Source organism: Odontesthes bonariensis, chromosome 24, assembly GCF_027942865.1.
Source record: "Odontesthes bonariensis isolate fOdoBon6 chromosome 24, fOdoBon6.hap1, whole genome shotgun sequence".
Classification (NCBI taxonomy): domain Eukaryota; kingdom Metazoa; phylum Chordata; class Actinopteri; order Atheriniformes; family Atherinopsidae; genus Odontesthes; species Odontesthes bonariensis.
Genome location: NC_134529.1, coordinates 16,611,745 through 16,634,584, shown reverse-complemented (window position 1 = coordinate 16,634,584; position 22,840 = coordinate 16,611,745). Strand labels below are relative to the sequence as shown.

The following is a 22,840-nucleotide window of genomic DNA, read 5'->3' as shown; positions in this document are numbered from 1 at the left end:
AAAACGGGATGTAAGAAAACGCACCATTGATCATTTTCCTTTTTGGACATTTAAATAGCTTTTCTTTGATTCAGTTGGTTTTCTATTTCCCTCCACAGAGTAAAACCAGAGGTAAAAGTTCAGCCTCTTGTCAGATCTGGCAACCAGTCAGCTGAACCTTTAACCTGTCAGCAGTTGGAAGAAGGCCTCGTATGTGCCAATTAACCATACACCGCGTTATATGGACATAACCTATCGATACACAGGTGGCACGTCGACCTTGATGCGTAGAGCGCTGACGGGGTCCTGACAGAAAACTGAGATGTACTCCAGCACTTTGGAATTCAGCTTTTTCTCGCTCTCCTTGGCTCTGAGGCGCTCTTTGTCCCATCTCTCCTTCTCGCCGTTCATTTGGGAGAACAGGTTGACCTGGATGGTGCGCAGCGTGGCTGCCAGGATGTAAAACCCCCCCTGCAGCATGTGGCAGAGGGCGGCGCCCACGCCGAGAGCTGCACCCATCAGGTTGGGCACAGTCTCGCACACCACACACACGCCCTCCAGGAAGTGCAGCGTGCATTTCTTGGCCAGCGGCTGGCCTTGGTGGACGTAGCCGTGTGGAGACGGGCTTTGCTGGGCATGGCTGACCAGGTGTCTCGCGCAGTCGAAGAAGTGGGTGATGGCTCGGCGGAGCGGGAGCAGGGCCAGGTACAAGTGACAAGCAGCTTTGGTTAGAGCGTGGAAGAGCAGCCGCAGCTCAAGCACGGCGTTGCCTGGAGATAAGACAGTTACCGGGTCAGCTGGAGCCTGATTTAACACTGTGGCTAATGTCACAAACTATTACAAAAGGTGTCTGGAAGTGGATTAACGTCTGCTCTCCAGCTATGTGGGTGGCACACATCATCTGAGCACGCAAGAGGACTTTCGGTGTACTATGCGCGCTCTCGATCACGCTCCAATTAGCAGGAGGCAAAATATATCTTTCGGGGTTTCAGCTTTGTCAAGTTGTCATATAAATTATATAGACTAATCTAACCAGGAACTGTATTCACCAGAGAGGAAAAAAAGGATATCTAGTAAAGCCAATTAAGATTTAGTTACAAAGTATTAGTCTACGACGTGTTCTACTACACCTGTTTCTGTAATCTTGATTTCGTGCACGTGCCTTTAACTATTCCTTGGGCCAATGTTTCCTTATCGGCTTGGCATCTTTTGATGGTTTTGACACTTCCCAACATTCCAAGGACGACTGCCTGTTTTTGTCCACAATAACCAACAGTACCCAACACGATTTAACCTTGATAAGCCTAAAATAAAGTCGTCGTGATGTATGTGGCAGTGTGACAGAAAGTTCCGGAAACGCTTCCAAATCTCCGCGGACCGTGTTTGTCTTACCGTCTATAAAGCAGAAAATCCACAGCAGGGCAACGCACGCTGCCAGCCACGTCCACCAATCCATGTAGCCTCCCCCCTGTCCCGTTCCGGACCCTGCAACGAAAAGAAAGAAAGCTGAGAAGATGAGTTATGACCTGGCCAAGCTCTGCCCCGCCTGCCTCCACGCAGCTAATACCCAAACATCACGTACTTGATTCTTCCAAAGGTGTCTCAGCAGACACCTCAGCTGTCAACGGGCGCATTAATACCAAGCCTTTTCGCTACAATTCCAGTGGGAGAAGCCTCACGGAGACTCCTTCCTCGTCGCCCATTAGGTTTAATATATATCAAGTAGACTAACTTTAACCTTTTTGCAGCTGGATGAATTCTATCAAATGTTTTTTTTTTATTATAAGTAACTGTTTTTTTGTACTTCTAACACAATGCGAATATATATCTTCACTTACAACTTAAGCAGCTGCAGATGGTTTTCTAAACATGGGGTAGATGTCAGACAATGTAGAAAGAATCTCCATTCTCCCTAATTATGATATTGGTTATAGCCTACAGTCCCTGATAGGGAACACAAACAACAAAAAATAGAATACTCGAATGTTAAAAAAAAATGTTATTACTTCGAAGGGACCGAGACATTAATATTACAACAACTGTTCTTTTTTGTTGTTGTTGTTTTTCATGTTTATATGTTTTTTCAAATGAATTAAGAAAGTGTCCTATAGTCTCGCGTTGAACGTGCCCACTGACAGCGCCGTCTTCGCAGCGCGTGCTCGTTCTTAGCTAGCTTGTGTGTGGGCGTCATGGCAACAGCAAACCTCCAGACGGTAAGTCACCTGGAGGAAGAGAAGGAGGAGGCCTGCTACCCTCTCTCACGGTAAGTTACCACCTTTACTGAAAGCCGAAGCCAGTCTATGAGAAGTCTAAATGTCAGCTGTCACCACACTGTTAAAATGCGTCCTATGTGACCTCAAAACGGAAATTTGGGTTCAATTGGACTTTTTTTTTTTTTTTTTGTCATGCTGGGTTTTTTTTTTTCACTTCTGACCAGAACGTCCAAAATTCAACACGGGTAAGAAAACGCAACATCATTACGGTGATACAGCCTGTAAACTAAATGTAACTATCTTTAAGTAAGCAGAATTGAGCAACAACTTGCTGTAGAAACTTGCATAATCATTATCTTGGTGTTAGTTCAACGTTGTCGCTCCTCCACATGGTTGCAGAAAGTAATAATGTTTTAATCTAATGATCAGCAAGCAAATGATCACTAATGGTTCCCATGATCGACCCCCTTTGTAATGATACAGAGATGAGTGACCTGAGGAAAAACAATCCCATCCACACACCTGTCAGTCTGTTGAAATCAGAGGTAAGGGTAATAAAATAAAGAAAAGAAAAGGGGGCTATACAATAACTGATTAATAAGAGATGGGTTGTATATGAGCCTCTCGGGCACATCATTTTGATCTGTTAAAGCGGACATGCTTCAAACAGGGTGTTTATTTGTCATTTAACCACTAATAGATGAATCTTTCACTGGAGAGCAAAGACGGTTTAAGTGGTCCTCTCAACAGCACTTCAGATTGGCTACTATGTGGCCCTCTATTGGGCAAAATAATAAATGCATGTGCCGTATTTTCAGTGCAATATTTTAGAGAACACATTTCCAATGAGATACTTGAGTCACGTTGTCTGTTTTACTTTGGTGTCTACTGAGATGTTTTCCCTGAAAGTTGTTTGGTAAAATTTGTTACCCTGCGTTGATGTATTTCTGTGAAATATAGCCTAAAGGGTGTGTTGCGTTTTATTTCTTTATGTGTTTTCTTTTGTTGATGAAATTACCACTCAGGTTTAGTTAGTTGTCTCTAATGGTGCTGTATTTTACACCTCTGGGTCACAGCAGGTAGTGGCACCACTCGGTCTGTGCTGCTCCCGATTCACAGAAAGAGCGAGACGGTGAACTCTTACCAAGTAATTATTTATCACCAGTCTTTATGTCACGGTGGCTGTGTAGGAGCAGTGTGTGTGCTCCGACCTGCTCAGAGACTCTGAGGACAGTGAATGGACATCTCTCATGTTTGAGTCATGTCTGATTGTAGAATGCTGGAACTGCAGGATCTTCAAGCAACAAAAAGCACAAAGGGAAATAGAGGGATGCAAATCATCCATGCAGTGTTGCCTGCAGAGTCTTGAAGAAATGTCAACTGTCAAAGTGACATGTGTGTTCTACTGCATGTGTTTGTGCAACATTGAGAAGCTGATCATGTTTCCAGGTGGCAACAGGATCCGTCACTGGCTGTTGTGCTTGCGTCTGCTGTCTGCTGTAAACCTGCATGATTATGTCTGATGTGTCTGTGAACAGGTTGGGATTTCTAAGAGTCCACTGTCCACTTTGAAACAGCTAAATTGGCACCCTTGACATTTGTATTTTTCAGTAAAACTAACCAGTGCATCACACTTTCCACTGAGACGTTTCTGTTCAACAGAATTGAATTCATAAGTTGTGTTGGTAGACATATCTTTTCATTCATGATGTAATGTTGGGATATCTGAAAATGAAGCTGCATGCTTTCACATCGCTACAAATAAAAGCAGTAAGTTCCCACTGAATTGATACAACTGCCATTTCAGGAGTGCATGGCTGAACTTAAAGGTGCCACAGAGAGCAGAGGGAGTCTGTCTCAGCCAAGTGTGAGGATGAGGAACACTCGGCCATGTGCAAGACCAGGGAAAAGGAACAAGGCCTCCTCACCTTGTTGGCACAAGCACAACTTTAAACACGGCCAGCTCTCTCACACCTCCCTCAGACAACTGCAGGTACCACACTCAACCCAACTCCCACTGTACCTGCACAAAAAGATGGGAAATGTTCTTACCTTGTGTATTACTATTTAGGGAAAGATGGAGGCTGAAAATCAGCATGCACAAGAAATAATCCAACATTTACTGGATACAGAAAATGGTTTTATGAAGGTAAGACATGGTTGTGTTGCCTTTTATCAAACTTGACAATGCAGTGTGTTTTTACCATAAGGGCTTTTAACAATCTGACAGTGTTCTGAGTGTTTGCTCATCTCTCTCATGTTCGCTGACCTATGCCCCGATTGAGGAGTTGGAGTTTTTCCTATGCCAACGGGAAGAAGTGGAGCTGAGGAGGAGGGAGCTGCTCCACAAGCACTGGACTGAACATGTGTGGTTTCCTCTTGAGAAGCGAGTGGAGGTACATGTGTCCAGATGCGGTCCTGTGGAGGCCGAAAGGCGTCAGAACATGTACAGTCACTACCTCCGTCACTGTGACTCACAGGTGAGGCTTCCATCTGGCTTTCTAGCTTGGGAATACAATCCTTTCCTTCTCAACTCTTCCACCTAGAGTATCCCAGATGGGTCGGTTGGTGCTAATATATGCTCTGCTGTCTCTCTAGCTGAAAACGGACAACACGAAAGACCCTTCATACCGTCATTTACTGAAGGAAGAGAGAACATCCCTGTCTTGTGAAGCAGGTATCTGATGCTAATTATTTTAAAAACTAAATCAAGATCCTGGAACTTGTCGAAAAACGACACATTTGACTTCCCAGGAAAAGTTAAGCTCGTATGGAAAAAAATCTAATGTTAAATAATGTTTGATCATCATTTACATATTCTTGCTCTCAGTGAAATACAGCTCGCGGCTGAAATGAGGGCCAGTGTTGATTTGATATTCAAATAAGTCACTTTCCCTTCCGTTGTAGGAAGCAAATGCACATGGAAAAAAGCACGGGAGCTATCTCAGGGCTACCGCCCTTTTAGTAAGTCTCAGGTCAACCAGCTTCCACGAGCCTCATCTCATCATCCCGTGTCTGCACTCATAAAGATTCCAGGAAAGGATAAGACTGAAGAAAAGAAGTCTGGCAGGTACATAAACGACATCGTAAGAACCCAAGTTTCATTTTTGCGCCATATATTTCTGCTGTATTCCCAGAAGCTATTTCTCATCCAGGCTTGACACCATACCACGTCGCATCACTGCAACATCTGATGGAAGGTGCCATCAGGCCGGCTGCTGGTTCTCCAGGCCGGCAAGTTTACAGCAGCTAAGCTGACCATCGCCTACATTGAAATAAAAACCATATATCCTGCCTATTTACATACATTAGACTGACTACCTCACAGTTTCCAGCAGCACCACACTTGTAAGGACTGCTTCGTAAGACATGAAAAAAGAAAAGAAATCAGAAGATGATGGTGAAATAAAGAAAAAATGTTTACTGTATTTACAATTGAATTCTGCCACTCTCACTGTTTAGTGGCATATTTAACATTAAACCCGACAGTTACACCAAAGAGGTTAACATTCCAGATTACAACGCCAAGTCACGTGCAACAGTATAACAATACGCATTCATATGAGGCAGGGTAAAACTTTACATGGGAATGTGATGGATGTCTTCTTATTCTTCCATCATTGGAGAAATAGCACAATATAGCAATTTGTTAATAAGAATTTTACAAATCTCAACCATATAGCAAAACTAAATGGTTCAATATAAAGGCATTTATATTAAGATTTTGATTCGGTAGTGAATAAGAAAAACTATTTGCAATAATCTTCACATTTCAGCTAGACTCGGGTCAATTTAAAAGAACGTCTGGCAGGGGCACTTAATCCTGACTATTTAGTTGCATATCCTTCAGCAGATTAAATAGGCAATTTTGGCATGTGCGTCTTCATTGCTATAAAACTAAGTGGTGTATGCCCGGTGGAGCTCATTTGGTTGGCTCATAAAGCTGCAGGTCTAGTTTGACCCACACTTCTCCTGTGGGGACTTCGTGTAGGAGCAGGCGGCGGTTCGCTGCTCCTTTGCCCTCCATATCTTTCTTTATAGTTGCCACGGGAACCTCGGTGCGACCCAGGAAATCTGAGAGGGAAGAAATCTGTCAGTTCATCCTGCTGAAATGGACACACTTTTTCTAAAACCAAAGACTCACTCTTCATCACTTGTCTACAAATCTCAGTGGAATCTGATAGATTTTATTAGGCTAATGGTATATATTAGCAGAAATGCTTTTGATTAGCATTTGTTTTTCTGTCTTTAATTGATGAATATGACTAGGATTACGTGGATTTAAAAAAAAAAAGGAGATACACTTATATTAATTTGAAATTGAACCTTTTAGTACTTTAGTTTTATAAATGATCACCTTTATAATTCATGCTCATGACTATCATGGTATTATTTCAATGATTTCTCTCATTATTAGGAGGAAAATGGCAAGAAGCACAAGTTTTAATTTACTGTGTGTTTTCTAAAAACCAAGACAGGGTTAAAGTTTTACATCCAAGCTCAACTTAGATAAACAGTCTACTCTTAGTTGAAAGATTCAAAATGTCCATTATTGACTGCAGCTGATGGCTTCCCCGTACTTGCTTATAGACGTTCAACCAAATATATATTGTGCTTGTGTGTTTTTTTTTTTTTTTTTTTGTGTTTTTTTTAGCTTCTATCATTTTAACTTGTGTTAATTAGGAACTCCCACAATAAATCAAAACTTGTGCTTTAAATTGGTATTTTTTTTGTTTGTTTACAGTTAATTATGTGTGTTGTGTAATCCTACTGCCACAAAAAAAGGAACCTTTAAATTAAAAGTACAATTTTGTCATGGCATTCATGACAATTTTGAGTTTTACATGAATTCTCATCAGGAACAGTAAATGTCAACACATACTGTCTATTCATATGCTGTAAGACATAAGCTGCTAATGGCTGATGCAGCTGTGGAAAGGGGAACTTGGGTTTCTTAAAAAGAAAAGTTAAAACAACCAAAGGCAGTATTGTGTGCATACACGTTTGTTTCTCTCTCACTAACCGTCTGGCGAGAACTGATCTTTCTCGAACACAGTGATGCACAGGACGTCCTGGTAGAGGTCTTTGATGAAAAACTGGCAGTTGAAGTTCCACTTGGGGCTCAGGGTGTCGCTGATTGGCCGCGACGTGTAGCACTGAGCCCCCATCGTCAGCTCACAGTACGGATTACTCTTACCTGAGGAGAAAAATGCGGGTTTACTCTTTTTTTAGGTGGGAAAATTTACCACACAACATTGATTAGTAATCAGTTAAAAGAGAGTTGCATCCTGTAACTAGGCCTCACCATTGGGCTTGCAGGCTTTGAGCTCCTGGGCTTCGGTGACTGTTACCAGCAGTCGGCCGATTCCACTCGTCTTTAGAGAACGTGCTATAATGACAAAATGTACAAAAACACAGCACGCATTTTTCTTTGCGAGTGATGGGTATAAAGATGCAAAAACAACTTGGAGAATCTTGAGTGTTTTATTTTTATGTGGGCTTGACTATTCTGGGGAACCATCAGCTTTACTGATGCGAGTCTTTAAATGAGTCTTTCTAATTATTTCCATTAAAGATTATTTGCTTGATAATATTACAGTTCCATGTGTCTCTGCTCTCCTTCACATATCTGGCGAGAACAGGTGTGTGGCGTTTAATTATTAAACCATATAAATCCCACTCGTATCACACACACACAGAGTATAAAATATGTATGTGTGCTTGTGTTTACCTTGGTATGCCTTCTCTCTCTTTTTCTTTTCCGTCTCTATGAAGTGTTCAGACGCTGCTTTAATCTTCTGGACCCACGCTGTCCTGTCAAAGCAGTAATACCGTGTGAAGGTTACACATCACATGATTAATATCAAGGCTAAAGTGTCCATAGACCACGGTTTCTGTGCACACATACCTCTCACTCAAGGTCTCGGTTTTGAGCGTGTAGACCCGATCTATGTGAGAGACGTGGAAGAGCGGCTCATCGCTGGATGGATCCGGTGGCATTTTCACAAGAACCTCATTCAGAAACAGCGGCTGCAAAGGAACATGGGGTGTTTAGACGCATAAAAAGACAATCGTGAAACACTTTTTGTCCAGAAGAAACTTTCCAGGCCTTGTTCACAACCGTGCAGTGTTTTTTTTTTTTAGGCGAAGGCAGTTCAATTCCTAGCTTTAAGAAAAGGGCTTTGCCTCTGGCTTACTGTTTTGTACATCTTGAGCTGTATGCTGGTTTTGGGGCTGAATAACTTGTCTGATCCTGAGGATGAGAAAGGCTTGGCACTGTGTGTGAGTAGGAGGAAATCATTGAAGAGGAAGGCCCACAGCTCTCTGCTGCTTTTGGTTTTATACAGTCGACCACTGTGGAGCAACTTGCGGGGCCCGAGGCAATTAGTCAATGAGTTGAAGACCAAGTGCTGGGAGAAAGACGGACAGAAAGTAAAGACTTAGCTGAGGAAAGAGGCAATAAAATGCCAAGAACAGTAATTGGTACAATGAAAAAGGATCCGTCTTCAACTTCACTGTTCCATTACAGTAAGAAAAAAACACATAGCATGACTGAAATTGCTCTGACCCTAACCCATTTCTACCAGAGAAAAAAACAAGGGCTGGAACACATTAGTTTATTTCAGCGCTTTGATTGTGTAAACAAACCAATGTTTCAACATTATTGTCTTCATCAGAGGCACACACAGAACTGAGACAGTTTTTAGTTTTAGTAAACCTAAAAAAGGAGTGCATATGACCCCGGAGATGTAGTTGATTCAGATTCCGAAGCTACTGAACAGTCAATACAAAAGACACACCACAAAGACCACATCACAGCCTACAATAAGGATAAAAGTAGCCTTTAAAGATCAAAAGATAAAACCAAAAAGAGTGCAAACATCTGTACAATATGGCATTCATCAGTGTTTTTTTATTTAACATCCAATTAAATAAGAATATATTAAAAAAACCCGATGGGGAACTAAATAAAAAAAAGAAAAATCACTATCGTATTGACTAATCTCCGCAGTCAGTTTCTGTGCAACCTCAAGAATTGGCCACCAGAAAAATTCCGAATTAGCTGTTGAGTAAATTCCTCTCTGCCATGCCTGACTGAGTTTACCTCTATTGGCCCCTCACACTGGACGTGGTTCTGTATCCATTCAAGCCGGTCAGAGTTCTCCTTCTCTCTGACCCCCTCGTTAACCTGAGAGCACAGCTCCTCGGCTCGCTCCAGAGCTTCTCGCAGGGGCCCCCGATCAGCGTGGTCGTCTGGAGTGTGCTCCAAGATCTGACGATAAGAAGAGCAGATGGAACAATGGCAACCACCCGGAGAAAGGAAGAAAATAGGTGTATGAGTGGACAATAATGACAAAAATAACATGAAATATTTTTCCACGTACATTCTTTATAAGCAGAGGGTAGCGGGTGATCCTCTGCATGGGCTTGAGGAGGAAGCTGGACAGTGGCATACCTTTACATCGGTAGTTAGTGGCTATCTTCTGCTCCGGAGAAGGCAGAAAGCATTTTTTTTAATTACATTTTTTTTTTATTTCATCCACAGAATCATGTGAGTTTTCTGTGAAATAACCCATCAGCTATTTGTACCTTGAGGAAGTCTTTAAAGTCGGGCTGGTTGTGGGTTCTGCTCTGCAGCAGTGCCGCAGCGTTAAGTTGGCAGGAGCAGAAGCGGATGTACGGCTGCAGGTGTGCGAGCTCAGAGGCCAACAGGTCTCCTATAAACTGAACAGGCATGTTCTCTCCTCCTGTCTTTTTGCATACACGCAGGGCCCTGAGATGCACAGATGATGGGGATGTTACACAGTAGTTCATTCATTTTTTGCCATATTCATGTGCTAAACAAATTAAAAAGTAAAAGTAGGTGGTATTCCACCCTATTTTTGGCTTTGCATGTAAATGCATGATGCACAAAGTTTATTTGCAAAGTTTATTGGGAACTTGGAGCTCCTCAGTTGATGGTGCTGCAGCTGTACTGTCAGGTGACCCAACTTGAGACTAATTAATTTCCCAGCGTTTTGAGCTTAGATACTTTTCCAGAGGCAAAAAGCAAGTCCATGTGAAACGGAGCAAAACTAGCGGAACTTTGGCGCTGTTAATGGGTTTTCTGTTTTAACGTGACCAATCAGAAATGCATTTGCATTGCTCGCACATGCTGCCACCCATCATCCAGTGAAGCACGAGGCAAAATAGAATTGACTACATCAAATCAGGCTAGTCTATTAAATATGTTACGTGTACAGTAGGACGTACTTGAGCAGTTTAGTGTTGCACATTATCAGCTCCCTCCAGTTAACAAAGATCACTGCCATCTCAGCTTCGGTCAGGCGACCTGACTCAGACATGGGCTTGTAGAACACCTGAGCATGCACAAACAGGCGAAAAGAACTGAATGAAAAGAAAATAAGTACTTCAAATGGGAGAACGAAAGGCCAGTTATCTCTGAACACGCCTATATATGTCTGTTTGTACCTCGAGCACTAGCTCCAGATCCTCCACGTAGGTCTCCTCAGTCTGGATGAGCTCATGAATGTAACCCTGTCTCTTCCTCTCCTGAGGGGTCATTGTGTCCAGCGTTATCAGGTCCGCACACCCTGTAGCGCGCACACACACACCATGCACATGCAAACACGCATGCAGGCATGCGAAACACAAACACACACGACCATGTGCACGGCAAACACGGGCAAAAACACTTTCCTTTCAATACAATTTGTCAGAAAATACAGAAAGCAGTCAAAAAACGCTCCACATGTGAAGACGTCAAAATCTCCCTTTATTATCGGTTCTGTGATGTTTTTATATACAGTTAATGCACAGAGTGAGGCACATTGTAGTTGCAGTGCATGAACAAAGCGTACAAAGAGATGCTAACAACACTGCTTCCAAGAACACCGCATCAAAGAAAAAAAAGCACCTTTCATGTTGGAGCGCCCCTCCATATGATTGCATAGGTATAAATGAAAGTAGCTAACGCTTAAGTGAAAGAGCAGTGGAAGACTCAGCTGGTGGTTCAAGTCTATGAGGTTCAAACTTGGCTAAAAGTAGATTTAAATGTCATCAGTGTGTCGCTGTTTGCTCTGAATCTACTCTGTTTGTTTGTATGATTAATGTCTGCGTGTTTTTTTTCCCTCTTTTTGCTGGTGATACCACAGGTCAGTACAGGACGAGTCTCAATTTTAAATACTAGGAAGCGTTTAGAAAAAAGAACAGTGCCTAGGAACTCAATAATAATGTCACAATCAGTTAGTTTTAATTCAAGCAATGTGTTAGCAAGCATTAATCAAGGTGATTTAAGCAACAGTGAGTCCTCACATTGGTCCATTTTAGCAAGGTGTAACGTTGTTAGTGCAAGAATGAGTGACCCTGTTAAAATATTATTATTACGCTAATTTATAGCCTTAATGTAAAAAACTAAATTACTTCAGTTTGAGCTGCTTATATAGTGTATTCAAAACCTTTTAACCAAACTTCTTCTCTCATCACCAATTCATTTTCCAGTTAAATCTAAAATTATTCAAAAAGATGCCAAATTTAGATTTAAATTAATTTTTACTTCCCCAATAGCTTTCTTCAGACTGAAGAAATGGCATGCAAAGTAAGAAACTACCTTAAGACATTGTGTAACAGGCAGGTTGGAAGTCTTCCATGTCATCAGTTTGGTCTTTAGTTCCATTCATCCATTCTCTATACGCGCTGCATCCTGTTTAGGGTGCAGAGGGCTGCTTATCCCAGCTGACACTCAGTGGCGTTCTCCAGGAAACCATCAAAGAGCCAACACACAAACGAGTCTGCACGCTCATACGTGTACCGTTAGCCAATATGGCCAGGGTCCAATCTTGCCCATGTTTTTTTCTGGGGGATGACTGAGGTCGTCCTCTTGAATCGTCCTCTTTTTTCTAGTATAAACCCAGAATAACCACTGAGGACCACCTGGTGAATCTCAGCAATTCTGGTAGCAACATCTCAAAACAGACACCCCAACACAGACACTAAGCAATGCTGGTTTCCATGGTTTCTTACAACGGAAGGCATGTCCTCTCTAAAACAGTCACGTACTGTGCATTTTGACTGAAAGCCCCCAGAACTTAAAAGGTGCAGAGCTTTTTCCATGGAACTGAAAAATTATTTCAGCCCTGGTTCCTGCAGTAGAAATGCAGCTATAATGAATAGGTAACCTGCAAAAAAAAAAAAAAAGAAAAGAAAAAAGCCTAAAAAAAATGATGGACAGCACTAAAGACCAGAACAATGACAAATAAGCCCTCCAAGACTTGTTAGCAAATATAAAAACTGCTTGATTGCTTTCATAGTGAATAAAAGCTGTGCCATCAATAACTAAGAAATCATAAAGACATTTTTGGAAATTACATTATCATTTAAAATGAAAAGAACACATAAATTGTTCAAATTCATCATCAGTATTACAGTGTTTTGCATCTTGCTTATGTCATTTCCATCTACAGGAAAGTTATTAGTCAAGCAAATGATATGTAAATCAAAACTCGGCATGGGTATGAATAATTTTGGGCTTAATTGAATCTTTAGTAAAACCACACTTTCCATGCTTTTGTATCAGAAGTACAAAAAGCTTCTAAAACTCATGTCTAGCTGCCTCTGCCTCGCTCACTTGGTTAATTAGTTAGTTAAAGACACATCAAGGAAACACAGGAGAAGAGTGAGAGAAGGGGGGAAATAATGCCTAACAGGGAAAAAAAAAAACAGACAGAGGGGGAAATGTAAAGAGAAGCAGGTAAGAAGCAAAAGAAAAACGAGGGATTGGAACAGAGGAGCAAAGAACACCACAGTCCTGATCAAGTGAAGTGGAAAGTGCGGAGCTGGGCTGTTCTTGCTGGCTGCGGAGCTTCCTGTTGCGACAGGGCATTTCGCTCAGAAGGGGCAAGACAGAAGGGGTAAGACAGAAGAGGAGGAGGAGGAGGAGGAGGAAGAGGAGGAGGAAAGAGGAAAGCCGGAATTACTGTCCTACAGGAAGAGAAAAAATGGACGAAATGGAGGAGTGGGAGGGGGAAGGTGAGTGAGATGGAGGAGAGACGGAGAGACAGCAGACATTAATACCGTTTTAATATTAATGCTGGACTCTTACATGCAGGTGCATTAATAATGCATTTCTGGAAATGTAAATGTTATTAAGAATCATACCAGCTGGAGCATGGTGGTCATTTCTTACATTTCGGCTCTGTAATAAAGCGCAGACTTTGTGTGTGCTGGATGTACGTACATCACAACATGTTCATTGGAAAAAGAGCATTTCACTGTCTATAGTGAGCGTGTTCTTGCCAATGTCTTAAATCTTTGTTAACAAGAAATCAGCTCCTGCAAGAATTCAACGAGCTGTGAATTCTAATTCAAACACACACCTCTGAATTGTACATTTAAAATCAGCTATTTGTGAATGTAGAATCACCCCCTCTCATTCAATTGTCCAGAAATGTGATTTGCACAACTGTGCGAGATACATTTGAAACTTGTCATCGATTGTTTCATTTTGTTGACCCAGTGATTTGGCAGATTTTAAAGGAACAGCTGTTTTTTTTTTTTCTTTCTGGGACACGCATTTAATCTCTTTTCTTTTTTTATACCGAGATAACTCATGTAGAAGATCCACCACTCTTGTATTGGTCTCTTGAATTTAAACCTATTACCATGACACAATTGGACGGTGGTTTATCCTCTCATGTGACTCTTTGGCAACAAAGACAAAAAAGGTCAAACTATTCCTTTAAATTATTTTAGACCAGTAGTCCATTAAGGCATGCTTAAAAGGCCAGATTCCTTTTGCTTCCTGGGATCAGAGGAAATGTAATATTCATTCAGATTTGCTTCTGCTACACATAGAAAGTGTCATCTATTTCTGTAAGTACAATTTGAATATGTACGGGATCAGGCCTTTTAAGTGCTATGAATGCGTGTTGACCAATTTCCTCAGTGATTGATAGAACCAACAACTTAAGGCTTACCATAAGTGTCTCCATGCTCTGACATGAATAAGGAATCTACAGAACCTGGAGTAAGACCAAGTTAACCAATAAGAAAGCAGAAGTTTGTTTCCACAGTCGACGGACATGTTTTGCAATGAAATGTTTTGCATGTGTGAATTGTGTGAGTTTTGCATGAGTTTTTCCGTCATACAGTGTAATGGAAAAACACAGTCCCGCTGAGAGAAGTTGTTAAGTCTTAAAGGAAAGCAGGAGTTTACTCACATTGCTGGCTGGGATCTGATTCTGTAGTCATCTTGACGTAATTGGTGGGCAGCAGGCCTGTGACCCCATTGGCGTCTCCCTTCCACCAGTCGGGATTGGTCTTGTCAAGGATGCTAATCAGCTGACCCTTGGAGAAGCTCAGCTCATCCTGATTGGCAGCAGTGTAGTCGTACATTGCGATAACTTGGCACACTGAGGGATCAAGGGAGACGGACAGAGTGTTGATGGGATGCGAGTGTGTTGAGTTGGTCTGGACACTGGTTCTGTGTTCAAGACCACTGGCTTATAAACACTGTGTTTAGTGCTAAATAGCATATCTTAGCATGTTAACACGGCCAGCATTTCCAGATTTTAAGACACTGGAAGCCTCTGAAAACCTTTTTCAGTGAACAGAGAAAATAAAAATAATTCAAGAAAATACATAGATGAAGAAAATGGAGAATGGAGATTTCCTCTGGAAAACTTCCCCCGCGGTCTGAAGAGTTTAAAATCACTCCCTAATGGTCTAGGTGTGCGTTGCTGCACATGACATGCTTAACTAACACATCCGTGAAGGCACCATCAATGCTAAAGGGAAAACAAACAGATTTTGAAGCAACATATGCTGCCAACCAGATGTCTTTTCCCACGTAAAATACGGCTGATTTCATAAAGAGCGTGATGAATCACATTCTGCGTGTGTCATTATTAAAACAGTCCAGGTGTTAAACTGCTCAGCCTGCAGTCCACACCTGTCTTGCAGAGAAGAAAACATTATGAACCTAAAAGGAGGCTTTGAGACTGTTGAGCATCCTGAAGAAAGCTACAATAGAAAGGGAAAGTTTTAAAACTCGGTCTCCTCAACTCTTGACTCTCAAACTTCCAGAGTGTTAACAGCAGATGAAGTGATGCAACACAGTGGCAAACATGTCTCTGGAACAACTTTTTTCCCCCTGAACAAATTTTTCTAAAAACGCATCAATGTTTCACCTGTGCTATTTTCAGATAAATACAGACTTTAGATGATTTTAAAATCATTGCATTCTGTATGAATCTGAATTTTTACAGCACTGTCACTGTTTTGAGAATGGGGTTCATCTTTTTTTCTGTAAAATCTCATCGGAAAAAATAAACCTAACAAAAAAAAAACGTAGCAGCATTTATTAACAAGATTGTCAAAGTAACTGTGGAGTATAACTGTCAGCGTGGAGAGGTTTATTACAGCGCGATGAGAGAGAAATATGAAAATCTGCATAAAAACGCAACTAACATGTACACACATCAGCCATCAGGATGTTGGTTTCAGAGTGTGTCAGCCCTCACCTGGCACAGGGGAGGGAGAGGACTTGCTACTTGAGGGACCCAGGAGCTTGACATGAGAGGAATGAAACCAGCCTCTTTGCCGCTTTTTACCCCGAGCCTGGAGGGGAAAAAAGTCAGTGAAAGCCCATCAATCTCCAAAGATTCACGAATGAATTGATTTTGTCAGTCAGAGTGCTGAAGCATCCACTTCTTAGTGGCGTAAACAGCAATTTGTACTGAGCTGTGATGGGCCTTTAATTGGATTCTATATTCAAAGTCTATAAAAATAGTCAAATCAAAGCTCAGCTGTGGCTTGTAAGGCCAACAAAAAAGTGCAACAAAAAAGAATGATTCATGCTATTTGAGCAGGCTTTATAAAAAACATTTTATTTTATTATCCTGTGTACTCATATTGTGTTTTTTTTCTATTATTCTTTTATGCTTTTGACGGTTTTGTCTGTGCAGTTTGCCTTGCTGCTGCTAAATAAGCTGTAACCAGAGCTACAGCTGCTGCCTCAGCACAAAGCAGACAGAGAGGAACTGACCTCTAACAGCTGCAGATGAATGAACTTATAAAAGACGCTGTTAATACTCCTGTAACATCCTGTCCCCCTCTCACCAGCTCTGCACCTCCACATGAGCTATGCTGCAATAGCGAAAGGAGCTTCTTTTAGAACGAGCATTTTAGAATTTGAAGCATTGCTTTCTTTATCCAAATATTGATCTAAAACACAAATATCTTCAGTTTACTATCAGTGCTAAATATCCAATATACAGATCTGAAAGCCTGGAAGCTTTTCATATAATAACACTGAAGTTTTGCTGCATAAGCCATCTGTCTGACCAGCTAGTTCCTTAACAATATCTTGATAATGATGCTTCTTGCCCAATTAATTCAAGACGCCACATTGACATCAATGAAGCGTGTTTAATAGAATGATGCTGAATTAATTATTCTTACACAAAGCTTGAGGGTGCAGCTGCCCTTGGACTTTGGATTTATACTCAGACGCTAACGTGTTACTGAAATGCTCAAGTTTTAGAGCTAATTTTGAGACCCTATGCGGTAAGCCTCCAGACCTAAAAGGATGTGTAAATACAGTAGTTGAGACCGTTTCCTGTGAGTCCATGTTTGTTTATGATTAAGACCAATACTGAAGAAGAGGTGAACTGATGGAGACGGGCTTTCCCTCATAAGAAGATGCAGTTTTTATTTGTGTTTGTGTTTTTTATACTACTGTCATTCAGCTTTCTTTTCCTTTCTTTATTTTCTTCTTTTGAGTTAAAATGGAAAAAGAACAAGTGTGGGCGTTTTACAGAAATACCCATCAGGCTTTGGTTACTGACCTGCAGTTCGCCGAGCCACCAGCCAGAGGAGTTCTTTGCCCTGATCACGATCAGCTGTCCTGGAGACAGGCGCAGCTGATGCGCCGTTGGGGTCTCGGTGGTGGCGACAGCCTGAGCAACCTCTGTTGATCAAACAGAAATCGCAACAGATTTAGATCAAGATCAAGTAGATGTCCCATTTCAAAGAGAATAACAGAGGTTATCGGCAGATTGTGACCATCTTTGAGTGTGTGTGTGTGTGAGTGAGTGTGTGCGTGTGCTGGATGTGGGTTACTTCTTCTCACCAGGTTTCTTGGTTGGAACTGCTAGTCTTGAAACCTAAATTTACAATGTGGAAAAGAAAAAAGAAAAAAAGTTAAGTATTGCAATAAAACAGAAAGGTTGTTTTTTTTGTTTAATCATTTATTTATTGATTATTGTCAAGATACATATAAAAATGGGTTGTTTCCAAAAATTGATTATTTTGTTTGAGTTATAACATGAAATCTAAAGGTGGATTTATAAAATAATTCAGTCAATTAACTGGCACATTTTGCGACTTAAAATGCAATAGTTTTGCGTTATTATAATTATTGCAACATTTGATCAGAAAGAGCCAAACTACCTCGTTTGAATAATATTTGAATTATCACTACCACTTGACTCACCTCTGGCTCGACAGGTCGGACATAGTTGGAAGGAAACACTCCTGTCTGATCCCCAATGCATCCACGCCACCACTCTCCTTCTCTCTCCGTCACCATGACAACATCCCCCTCAACAAATGTCAGGTCCCCCACCTCTGGGCTCTCATATGTGTACAAGGCCACGTATTCTGGTAAGGATAAACACATATTAGATAAAGTTTTGATGTGTGGATGTGAAGCCATCCCTTACACATTTGGTAGCACCCATTATTGCAAGATAAATCATACCTACCTTCTAGCTGAGGAGAGTCAGATGAGTCCAAAGCATCCATGCTATAATTAGAACAACACATACTGAATTAACTCTAAGGATAAACTAAAATCTAACACCAAAAAGACGTGTGTTGTCTCATGTGTGTCTTCATACTCTGTATTGCCAGCCGCCTCCAATGCGACGGAACATTTGGGGAACCATCCCTGTGTCCCGTTGCGTTGTCCGAGCCACCATTCGTCCCTCTGCTGCAGCACATTGACAACGTCACCCTGGGATAAGCTCAGCAGCGCACCGCCCACATCAGAGGAAAGGTTGAGGTGGGTTTCTGACGTGGCGGACCACGCCGAGACGGCACGAGCAAACGTAGAAACTGAGGACTGAGGAGTAAGAGTAGAGCAACAGCGAGACGCCACAATGAGTGATGATAGAACCATTCAGCTTTAGGACCAATCCAACTGATACATCAGCCACAACAACCTCCTCTGACTTCTTTCCACCATAGCACATAACCTACAAATGCTAGACCTACTAACACTAATGTTATCTGCTGTGAGATGGACAGAAGCAAATGCCTGTGTGACCTGCAAACAGACAGAGAGAGAACAACTCCCAAAAGACGCTATAAATATACAGCCATGTTGCTGCTGGACCACAGAAAGACCCACTTCTGTTCTTGCCAGAGACAGTTTGTGACCAAGTTATACTACAACAACACACTTCATCATACAAGCAGCAAATTTTACATTACAGACAGGAAATATATGAAACGAATACTTTTCTAAATGACAAAAAAAAATGATTGTGGTTTTTGTTAATTACCAGACAAACGCTGCATGGATCAGCATGAATCTGGGTTAGCCATTACCGCCCTCTTTGGGATGATTTATACCAACTGTGGTCCTATAAAACTAATTACTTTATCATATCTTAAACTGTACTTTTGATTACTGCAAAGTAGTGCAATTTCCCAAAGGGACAAAAAAACGACAACATTGTGAGCACATATTTGCTTAATATCATATTAAAGTGGTAAACCTAAAAATTAAGTCAACTGCTCAACATTCTCCTGTACATTTCATGTGTCCTCCAAAGAATGTTAATCTCTAAATTGACGAGGTAATGAAAGAGAGTTTTAATACTGCTGCCAAAGCAGGTCAGTAAAAGTTCATCTGTCGGTTAAGACCACCGTAAGCCTGAAACTAAAAGCAAAACTCTCAGTTAAGCTGTCCTCACCTGTGAGGCATCTGAACGTGCAGGAACAGTGCGGTCACCCACTTCCTCCGCACCTGGGTCTCTGAGTAAAGGAAAGGGACCAGCAGAGGAATAAAGTCAACCTAACAGTGATCTGGTACGAGTTACAATTCCTAGTGTTAGTGATACAGACTAGCAGCCAGTACTTACTGCTCGAAGACTAAAATATCAGAGCTGCCCAATGCTGATGCTTCTCGTCCGTCTTACCTCGTGTTTAGCGTTGGTGTAGGAGTGGACATTTTTCCCGGTGAGGACGGGGACGTCTTGGAGGCGGAGGCTGGAGGACACTTCTCTGCGTAACTCTGGGGGAACCAGCCCCTGTTTCCGTGGTAATTCCCACAGAACCAGCCGGGCTCGCCGACAGTGTGCTCATCCACCTGCATCATGGACACCACACTCCCAGTCAATCACACGTAAGGTCAGGATGAGAAGATAAACATGTAGTTACCCCACTGCAGATAGCTTCTGGACGAATTGGGAATAATTACAACCGCGCCAAAACAACAACAAACAATTAGAGGGTTTAGATACCCATCGACATGTCACAGGGATTACTCATCCAGCCTCTGTTAGTCAGTGTCAGTTGTGTACCTCATAGTACAATTTTAGAAATAGAATGAAAAGAGAGCATTTCCAATTGCACATAAATTGACCAACATGTAACTTTACATACATGATTTGCTGCTGTGTTTAATTTTGGGTAGTTATTTTGTTTTTCCTTTCCATTTTGACCTATTGTAATGATCTCACTAATACCAAGGCAGTCTTCTGTATGCACCCGGCTTACTAACCTTGAGAATCATGTTTTAATGCTGACACTGACAGACTAGCATCTTATATCATGTCTCAGTCACTCATTTCTCTTCGACGTAACATCAATTATGAACATTTCTGGCCACAAGTTTAAAAAAAATAAGCAAACAGATTTTTAACAAGCTCCAAGATTACAGCAAATCTTTGTTAACAATACGGCAACCTGTGACAGCAACTGACTGCATAAAATTAACACATAGCTGAAGGTGCTGCTATTGGTTTACTTTATCAAATGGGGCAAAAAGATGGGGTCGGATTTCAGCGCGACACTGGCTTGTTAATTAGCAAAACACATAGCTTGAATTCTGCAGGAATCTGAGTGAAGGTAATGCAACAGGGTTCAGTGTCTGGATCTATGTTGTTTACCCTTTTTATCTCTCCACACCTCCCATTCTTTGACCAATTTGACCATTCTGACTAACTTTATAGAGCCAAACACTGCAGCAGGTGCTGACAATAAGACAGCAGTGCTCACAAGATGCCCCGTCACAACACGAAACCCAGCATCACTTTACTTTAGTGTTTTCTATGATAAGGAATAATGACTGCAACTTAATAATGTTGATGAATAATGGAGATGAACACAGGTCTCTATGATCACCGAACAAGACACTGATGTAAAAACTATATTGGAAAAAAAAAAGTAATAGATGCCTAAAAACTGAACTGGGTTAATCAAATAAACATTTTAAAGCATAATAATTATTTTAAAAATAATAATGAAACAATATGCATTAGCGTGTGTGTATGTTTTATGAGTGTGTGTCTCTTACCTCTATGAGACAGCCTGCATCTATACTCAGCTCGTCTGCATTGCGGGCAACAAAGGAGTACAGGGCTCTGTAAGTAGTTAGCTGCTGTCTTCCGCTTTCCTGCTCCTCTCTCCTCTTCTTCTCCTCCTCCGCATCTTTTCTCTTCCTTTCCTCGTCCTCTTCCTCCTTCTTCTTCCTCCTCTCCTCCTCCTCCTCCTCTCTCCTCCTTCTCTCCTCCTCCTGTGCTTTCTCCTGGGCAGTTCTCAGGCGAGCCTGTGCCTCTCTCTCCTCCTCCTCCCTTTTTCGGGCCCTCTGCTCCTCCAGGAGCCTCCTCTGCCGTTCCCCTTCTTCTTCCCTCTCCTTCCTCTCTTGTTCCTGCCGCTCCTGCTCTCTCTTCTCTTGCTCTAACTTTGCCTGTCTGTGGGAAATAAACAATGCTTTCTAAAGCTGTCTTAAACGTGAGCTACACACAGAAAATATGTTATTAGAAATGAAGCAGAGGCAGACTCAGGTCATGGATTGTTGGATATAATCTGCTGCATGCGGCAAATACAACCAGATAAAAGTCCCGTGCTCCTTCGGATTCACCTTGCAGCCTCCTCTTCCTCTCTCCTCCTCCTTTCTCTCTCCTCCTCTTTGCGTCGCTGCAGCTCCCTCAACTTCTCTTCTTTGACTCTGTGCAGGTCGTCCAGGACGGCCTGCTGCTTCACCTGCTTCTCCCTCAGCTCCTGGTGCAGTCAAGAGTATGCAGTGCAAAGATTCTGTGTTTTAAAAGGGGCTTCAACATCTTGAAAAATGTCATTAACGCGGCAATTATTATAGACCACTGGCAACTAATATTAGTATGCAGATATATTGCATGTGCATTTGTATGTGCTGAACATTTCTCTGTCTTTCAAAGACACAAATCGAGCAGGTTAAACATTCTGCGTGTGTGTTTGTGATTGCGTTTTACCCTCCAGTGTGCATCCTGTTTACAGACTAAATAAAAGCTGGAACAAATCCCACGGTGAGAGACAACAACAACAACAAAAAGACATGGCACCAAAGTAGACCTCCATGTGATGAGTTGAAAGACAAAGAACAAAAATGAGAGAATACAGAGAATTACTGTGGGATGAAAAAGGAAAAGACTGAAGATTTTGGCTACAGGAACTCAAGAGGTGAGATGAAAAAGGACAATAAGGAAGAGTTGCGAAAAAAGACAACAGAGTGGGAGGAGAGAGGAGGAGGAGGAAGGGACAACCTTGATGAGAAGGAAAAGCTGGCTGAGGCAGGCCAGCAGGGACAGAAGGCCTCGCAGGACACAGTCATCCATATCTCCAAGCTATGAAAAACAAACACACACACCCACACACACACACACACACACACACACACACACACACACACACACACACACACACACACACACACACAAACAAGTAGTGTAATGATGAAGGGGGTAAAAATGAGGAGATAAACGATGAGGGTACAGGATAGGATGGATAAGGGACAAAAGTAAAACATGTGTGTGAGAAAGAATGACAGAGAGGGATCAGAGGAGTTGCAGAAATGAAAATATTGAAATAAAAAAAAGGACAAGGTGAAGGACCGAAGGGAAGAGGCATCACAGGAAAAAGAAATCAGTGCACAAATACAGAAAATAACACGGAATGTAAAAAAAAAACATCCAGGTTGTGCAGAGAGAAAAAGAGAAAGAGAAGGAGAGAAAGACAGGGGTTAAAAGCTTTGAGAGCAAGTTTACAAGCAGCTGCTAAACTGAACAGAGCATAAGAGAAAGAGCCGGCTCTTTTAATGCAGAAATGTTAAGAATAATATCGATTATCTCTTGTCAGAGGGCACAAAAAACATCATTCTACAGAGGTACTGAAATATCAGGCTCTTAGCCAGTTATTGTGTAGATCTTAGAATATGTAAAGATGGTTAGATAACAAGGTTTTATTTCCCTGAGGAAGCATGAGTTACTGTGACCAGATGCCTAACAGTCAGCTTTTGCATTGCAACATCGGTGTAATCCATCTTTAAGTTTCGCTTGCTCATTTTGCTGCATTGTTGTTGTTACAGTATTAACCCACGGTAGAAT

At 41.7% G+C, this 22,840-nt stretch overlaps 2 protein-coding genes across 6 annotated transcripts in view; one reads left to right on the top strand and one right to left on the bottom strand.

The window, feature by feature from the left end:
* Positions 1-317: 317 nt before the first annotated feature.
* Positions 318-7,738, top strand: fam228a (family with sequence similarity 228 member A). Its single transcript, XM_075458886.1, has 7 exons — positions 318-684; positions 4,000-4,185; positions 4,264-4,341; positions 4,478-4,672; positions 4,791-4,869; positions 5,100-5,262; positions 5,348-7,738. Exons 1-7 carry the CDS (start codon positions 616-618, stop codon positions 5,448-5,450), a joined length of 873 nt encoding a protein of 290 aa, XP_075315001.1. The 5' UTR covers positions 318-615; the 3' UTR covers positions 5,451-7,738.
* itsn2a (intersectin 2a) overlaps positions 5,593-22,840 on the bottom strand; it is a 46,052-nt gene continuing 28,804 nt past the window's right edge. For 3 of the 5 annotated variants that reach the window (XM_075458879.1, XM_075458883.1, XM_075458880.1), the window contains 23 exons: positions 22,001-22,081; positions 21,343-21,482; positions 20,776-21,172; positions 19,397-19,566; positions 19,172-19,232; positions 18,092-18,315; positions 17,957-18,018; positions 17,686-17,852; positions 17,323-17,356; positions 17,039-17,160; positions 15,713-15,809; positions 14,411-14,602; positions 10,665-10,786; positions 10,446-10,552; positions 9,783-9,966; positions 9,578-9,676; positions 9,298-9,465; positions 8,390-8,602; positions 8,101-8,222; positions 7,924-8,006; positions 7,498-7,581; positions 7,216-7,389; positions 5,593-6,266 (listed from right to left, as the gene is read on the bottom strand). In XM_075458879.1, coding sequence (XP_075314994.1) covers positions 6,115-6,266; positions 7,216-7,389; positions 7,498-7,581; positions 7,924-8,006; positions 8,101-8,222; positions 8,390-8,602; positions 9,298-9,465; positions 9,578-9,676; positions 9,783-9,966; positions 10,446-10,552; positions 10,665-10,786; positions 14,411-14,602; positions 15,713-15,809; positions 17,039-17,160; positions 17,323-17,356; positions 17,686-17,852; positions 17,957-18,018; positions 18,092-18,315; positions 19,172-19,232; positions 19,397-19,566; positions 20,776-21,172; positions 21,343-21,482; positions 22,001-22,081 — 3,255 coding nt within the window. In that variant the 3' untranslated portion in view covers positions 5,593-6,114. The remainder of the gene's footprint in view (positions 6,267-7,215; positions 7,390-7,497; positions 7,582-7,923; positions 8,007-8,100; positions 8,223-8,389; positions 8,603-9,297; positions 9,466-9,577; positions 9,677-9,782; positions 9,967-10,445; positions 10,553-10,664; positions 10,787-14,410; positions 14,603-15,712; positions 15,810-17,038; positions 17,161-17,322; positions 17,357-17,685; positions 17,853-17,956; positions 18,019-18,091; positions 18,316-19,171; positions 19,233-19,396; positions 19,567-20,775; positions 21,173-21,342; positions 21,483-22,000; positions 22,082-22,840) is intronic. The other 2 variants (XM_075458881.1, XM_075458882.1) reach the window with 2 other exon arrangements.